The 6,437-nt window shown below is 41.5% G+C and overlaps 1 protein-coding gene across 1 annotated transcript in view; it reads left to right on the top strand.

The window, feature by feature from the left end:
• Window positions 1-6,076, top strand: part of TPGS2 (tubulin polyglutamylase complex subunit 2) — a 43,557-nt gene extending 37,481 nt beyond the window's left edge. Inside the window, exon 7 of the mRNA XM_037730391.1 lies at window positions 5,064-6,076. Coding sequence (XP_037586319.1) covers window positions 5,064-5,153 — 90 coding nt within the window. The 3' untranslated portion in view covers window positions 5,154-6,076. The remainder of the gene's footprint in view (window positions 1-5,063) is intronic.
• The last annotated feature ends 361 nt before the right edge of the window (window positions 6,077-6,437 follow it).

The raw sequence follows: 6,437 nt of genomic DNA, 5'->3' as shown, positions 1-6,437 counted from the left end.
TTTAGTAGAGACGGGGTTTCACCATGTTGACCAGGATGGTCTCGATCTCTTGACCTCGTGATCCACCCGCCTCGGCCTCCCAAAGTGCTGGGATTACAGGCTTGAGCCACCGCGCCCGGCCTCACTACTTTATTTTAAAGGCAGGATACCTTAGTTCAGCCCACAGACCACCCCTGTCATAAAACTGTGCCATAATGAAAGATGTTAGCAATTTTCTAATGTCTTAGCATCCAAACATTGTCTCCCAGACTGCCTCTTGCCACTTAATAGCCATGGCTCAAAACTCTTTTTCTGACAGTGTACCTTTGTGGCTCTGAAAATGGGATTTTTATAATTTCACATCCTTATGTTCTCTATAGTACTGGCACCCAGGCCTTGTCCAATACCATCCTTGATAAATGTAGCGAGCATTATGAAAGGAACCATCTGTCTGGATGCTTTCAGTATCAAACCAACTACAGAGTCTCACATGGATAAAATCTTTTGTGAGCAGGATTCCCAGGTGATAAGGGTGAAATGCAGTAGTGAAAACCAGCCAGAGGGTGACACAGTGAAAACACATCCCACCACCACAAGAACTGAAATGCTTTTTAAAGCATTATTGTAAGATGGGTTTAGCTGTTAAAGATGTGTGTTCTGCCATGGTATGTATTATAATAACCGAGTTATACTCACAGGTCTGATGTGGACTCTGCTGAGGAGAGATTGCTTCTTCTAGATGGGGTATGTCAAGAGAGGAGAGTGTATATTTGATAGTATTGACTTCACATTGAATTCTCCTTTGTGGACAAGAATTCCCAAAACTCAGAACACAATGTAGGCAGGGGGTGGACATAGTGTATTAGACCATTTTCATGCTGCTAATAAAGGCATACCCAAGACCTGGGTAATTTTTAATGAAAAAGGTTTAATGGATTCACAGTTCCACATGGCTGGGGAGGCCTCACAATCATGGCAGAAGGTGAAAGGCACATCTTACATGGTGGCAGGCAAAGAGAAAATGAGAGCCAAGCAAAAGGGGAAACCCCTTATAAAATAATCAGATTTTGTGAGACTTATTAACTACCACGAGAACAGTATGGGGAAAACCACACCCATGATTCACTTATCTCCTAACAGTTCCCTCCTGCAACATATGGAAATTATGGGAGCTACAATTCAAGATGAGATTTGGGTAGGGACACAGCCAAACCATATCACATAGTTTCTTAGACATTGTTTCATATTCTTGTTGGAGGAAACTGCAGTCCAAAGCAATTTTGTACAAAACTAAATTTAACATAAAAACTTCCTGTGTATAAAATGAATAAACAGCAGCAAAGTACATATAAAGGTATATTCTCTCAGACCTGCACTAATACATAGCCATAAACTAAACTAAAATAAAATTTTAAAATTCATTCCTCAATCTCCATCCATATTTCAAGTATTGAGTAATCACATATGTCTAGTGGCTACCATATTAGATAGTCAGAGATAGAACATTTCCAGGATCACAGAACATTCCATTGGGCAGCCCTAGTTAGAGCAAGCATGGCTTGTTTTATAATTTTCAGAATAATTCTGGTGAAAAGCTGTTTTATATTATGCTATACTCAACAAAGAAAAAGGATATTTACCCAATCTTAAGACCTTTTTACCTAAAATACAACATCCTTTTCCGCTTTACATATTACTTTTGCAGCTCACTCATAGGAAAAGCCAAGGATGACTTAACCTGCTGCTATCCATTTTAGCTGCAGAGTGGGCTGTGCAGGTTCTGAGCTTTCCCCATTTGATAGTCAAAGACCCCAAGGCCACCCAGCCTTTCTAGGTCTCTGCACAGTCCCAGTGTGGAAAGCTGTGGGAAAGGAAAGAGCAGGTTCTAGGTCTTCAGGATTTTCTGCATCTTAAAGCAGCTCCTCTCCCTTGCACTCTTAGGGAGCAGGAGGGCCTAGCTTTCGGATCATCCTCATAGCCTCAGAAATAATTGTTCAAGAAATAACATTTCTCACACAAAGGATAAATGCTTGAGGGGACGGATAGCCCATCTTCCATGATGTTATTATTATACATTGCATGTCTGTATCAAAACATCTCACGTGCCTCATAAGTATATACACCTACTGTATACCCACAAAAATTTAAAATGAAAAAAAAAAAATGCTCTGAGGTAACTGGTACTCCCATGAAGACCAGCTAAGTTAAATTTTCTTCCACAGCATAAAGACTAAAAAAGAATATGTTGGAAACCAACTAGGGCAGGGACACAAAGCCTGAGTAGAGTTCAGTGTAAAGGAGAAACCCCATCCTTCAAGCAAAAGCTTCACCTGTGGAACACGCTAAGCACAAGACTAAACCTCTGGATAAACAGCTCACCTATACTGAGGCCCCAGCTCACAGCTTTATACTTTTCGCCTTATTTTGAAAAGGAGGGCATCTCATAGGATAGAGAGAGCGATATGGATGGTACTTGTGGGTTTGTTCTTAGGTCTGTCCTTAAGCTACCACAGGTGGTTCTAGATCCTGGCCACACAGGTTCTGGAACATTGTGTTGAGGCTCTAGAATGTATGTTTATTGAACAACTTAATGTTCATCAGAAAAACTCAATTTTCCTTTGAAAATTAGATTCTACAATAGATGGCTGTGGCCTTAATAACTATCTTCACAAATCATGTTTTTAGGCCATTAAAAAATGGTAAGCCATCTTCAATATAAGTTAGAAATGGAATTCAAGCACAAGACAAATTCAAAAATCTGTCTTACATTTGTTCACAAGCACAAGTCCATGGAGTTTAATTTAACCCAACAGCTAGTGAACTTCTATATATATGTGTGTGTATATACACACACACAAAATGATCGATCAATTGGTCGATGGATATAGAAAGTTCTAAATTACCAGAACACTTGCAATTTCAGGCAAGTTTTTCTTCCAAAGAGATAAATGTTATTTTTTCATACCACCTGCTACAGAGGGGCTAGCTAGCTGGATTACAGCTCATTTCCTTCTACTGAGAGCACATTTCTGAGGATGCATCTTCGTAAATGAGCTGCTTTATTCTCGCGACGTTCCCCATCACATGCCTAATTATCTAAGCCAAGAAAGCCTCTGAAGTTGACTGAATTGCTCTATTCTGTAGCCAGTTTACCACCTGCTGCTGTGTTCTGAGTTCCAGTAAAATCGCCTTGTCTAAATAAGTGTATCATCAAGGATGCTTCTTTACAGAGACTGGATACAATGGCTACAATAAGTTTCTCAGGCAGCCAGCTCTTCCTGTATAACTACCACATTTTTATTCAGTTCTTATTTGAAAATTGGGTTTTAAAAAATTATAATTATTCCCCTAGGCACATGACAAGTGTATTTTGGAAAGGCAACTGTATCTATTTCTTAGCCCACTGCCCTGCCCGAAAGCATCTGGCTGTTCCCCAGTGGGATCACCCTCCCCAAAGAGCAGCGAGGGCTTAAAAAGCATTTTTAAGCAGATATTATTACTAGTGGAGTCTCTCTTTGAAAAGAAAAAAAATTTCTGGTTAGTTTTCTGAAAGAGAAAAAGCCAAGCCCTCTGCTTAGCTGGGCCAACTGAATAGCCCACATACTGCAGCGACCTCTCACATAGTCCAGGAACACCACTGCTGACACAGAGGAACACAAGGGCCGCTATTACCTTGTGCCTCATTTAATGTGCTACCCGTAACATGCTATGCATGCCTCTGGAATATTTTTGAACTCTGAACTGAGATTCCTTTATTTCTATTTCCACCTACACCAGATAACTTATAATAGCAAAATGAAGAGAAGAAAATGTGTTCACTGGAAACTGGCTATCAAGTCTCTCCGATGGGAGTTGAGGCGCTGTGTGTGTCTCCGCGGGCATGGAGACTGACCAGAACCAAAGAGCCTGTGGCATCAAGCCCCGGAGGCTGAGGCAGGAGAATCACTTGAACCCAGGAGTTGGAGGTTGCAGTGAGCCGAGATTGCACCATTGCCCTCCAGCCTGGGCAACAAGAGTGAAGCTCCATCTCCAAAACAAAACAAAACGAAACAAAAACAAATTTATTTTATCACATTTCTGGAGGCTAGCCATTCAATTAATTTTATTGAGCCAAAATCAAGGTGTAGAGCAGGCTGTGCTGTTCCTGCAGGCCCTGTTCCTTGCCTTTTACAGCCTTTGGTGGCTGCCAGCATTTCATGGTTTGAGGCCATGTTACTCTGTGTCTGTCTTCACGTTGCCTTTGGTGTGTATCAAATCTCCCTCTGCCTTTCTCTTATAAGGACACTCATGATTGGGTTTAGAGAATGCCCATATGATCCAGGACAATCCACATATATCAGGATCCTTAATTTCATCACACTTGCAAAGACCCTTCCTTAGAAGGTAACATTTCTAGGTTCCAGGGATTACGACCTTGTTCTGTTAGGTGGCCATCATTCAACCTATTACAGTGGTATTCGGTGATACACCGAATACCAGGTATATCCATGAACACAGAAACAGTGGGAGACATGGACAATGTGGAGGCCACTCACAGACCAGGAGTCTGGAAACCAAGTCTCCTACTCCTAGCCCTTGTTGTTCCCCACTGCCTGCCCCTCCACCCACACTGCATTAACAGTGCACTTGAAAGAAAATAAAACTAGGTCATAAGCCCTCCAAGGCCCTATGTACCCTCCCGCACCATCCCCAGATCCTTATTTTTTAAACAGAAAGAAAAAAACCTTAATATTCCAAAGAAACCCAAATCCAGACAGCTTTAACAGAAAAGTGTTTGCCTGCCTTTTCTGGCAGTTTCGTAATTTCAATACATATTAAAACATAGGTGCTAAGACACAGGAGCAAGAACATCTGTGGTAATTCCCAGGCAGATGAGCAATAGCATCTTACAAGTGTAAGGTACTCTTCACTTTCATGCTTCCTGAAGGTCTTTTAAAAAAACATCCTGAATTAAAAATTGCTCATAGAGGCTGTCAGAATGAGTGGCATCAAAAGAGGAAATAAGCAACAGGAAAACATCCTTCAGTTTCACGAAAAATGAATGAACCACTAAGTTAAACGATGCAGATTGATTTTTCTTATAGGCTCTTCTAGGCCTTTTTGATGGATCTGGTCCCTCAGTGGATTTGAATAATCCAAGGGGAAGATCAGCAATCCACAGCAGACGGTTCTAGAGCTCCCGGTACTTGCTGGCATAACCTGACTGCCCCTTGACATTTGTGGACAGGGCTCTGGGTTCACCTCTGACCCACCATGTCTGTCCTGCCACTGAGCTGGCAGGCATTTCTGTGGGTGAAGAAAACACAGAGAGGTGGCAAGAGCTGGCCTTTTATACCACTTCCGATGTTCCTTCCATATTTCTGGGGATTTTTCAAATGTTCATTTCAACTCTAAATGTTTAGTGAGGGACTTGCTTGTTGCCACCTTCTGGCTTTCAGGGCAGGCAAGGAAGTGACACAGATCTCAGGGCACACAGCATGAGGGCAGCTTTGCTCAAACATGTCCTAGTCGATCAGTTACTTGATAGTAATTAAAAACCAATTCTGTCACGAGGAATTATTACTGGTTTTGCAAAGTTCTCAAAAACATCATCTTCAGTCTCTAACTCCCACTCCACCCCCCCACCAAAAAAAATGAGAGAGAGAAAATATACCCAATGGTTTCCATTAGAATCAGGGGGAAGGAGATGAGAAGATCTTTTAAACGTTCCAAAGTCCAGACCACACTTCACACCAATTAAACCACAATCTCCGGTGGAGGGACAGAAATATTAGTACAGTAGTTCTTAAAGCACCCAGGTGAGTCTGATGTGTAGATTGGGCTGGGAACCACCACCCTATCTTATTCCCATACTACAGTGGGATTATTCAAGATGCTGGGCCCAATAAATGAGACCCCTTTTACTTAGCTGTAAGCAAGAAATTTGTTGACCTTGCTTGCTGCTTCTGAGAGCTTTTCAATCCTAAAACAAAATTAAGATTAGGTTTATTCAATCACCTCCTTCTGAATGTAACCTTCCATTCCAAAGCAACAACTCAGCAGAATACCAAGGACCCCCCAGGAGGACATTGACATATTTGTTCACTAAACAGTGTGACCAAAAAATGCAGCTTCCTTTTGTCTGTGCATCATTATCTCATGTAATACAAATATTCCAAATCTGCATTCAGTGCCAAGCAATAGGCAAACACTCACAAACCATTAAATCATAAGCGGAATATTATTCCTGTTATTTAGAAGCATATGGAAAATAACTATTAATACCCTATATATTCTTTTCAATAAGGTGATTAAATAAACTCAACAGTCTATAGTATACAAACCCAACTCTTGCAACTTCCAGGCTCTCCTGGGGTGTTCACATCCATCATGTACTATTTGACAAATGACTGCTTCAGCAAGCTCCCTGTCTCTGTAAGTGGGGTTAGAGCAGAGAGGGGAAGACAGGCACAGAGTCC

The sequence above is a fragment of the Cebus imitator genome, unplaced genomic scaffold (genome assembly GCF_001604975.1).
Source record: "Cebus imitator isolate Cc_AM_T3 unplaced genomic scaffold, Cebus_imitator-1.0 Scaffold342, whole genome shotgun sequence".
NCBI classification, from domain to species: domain Eukaryota; kingdom Metazoa; phylum Chordata; class Mammalia; order Primates; family Cebidae; genus Cebus; species Cebus imitator.
Note: the sequence above shows the minus strand (reverse complement) of the source record. Positions and strands in the feature narration are given on the sequence as shown.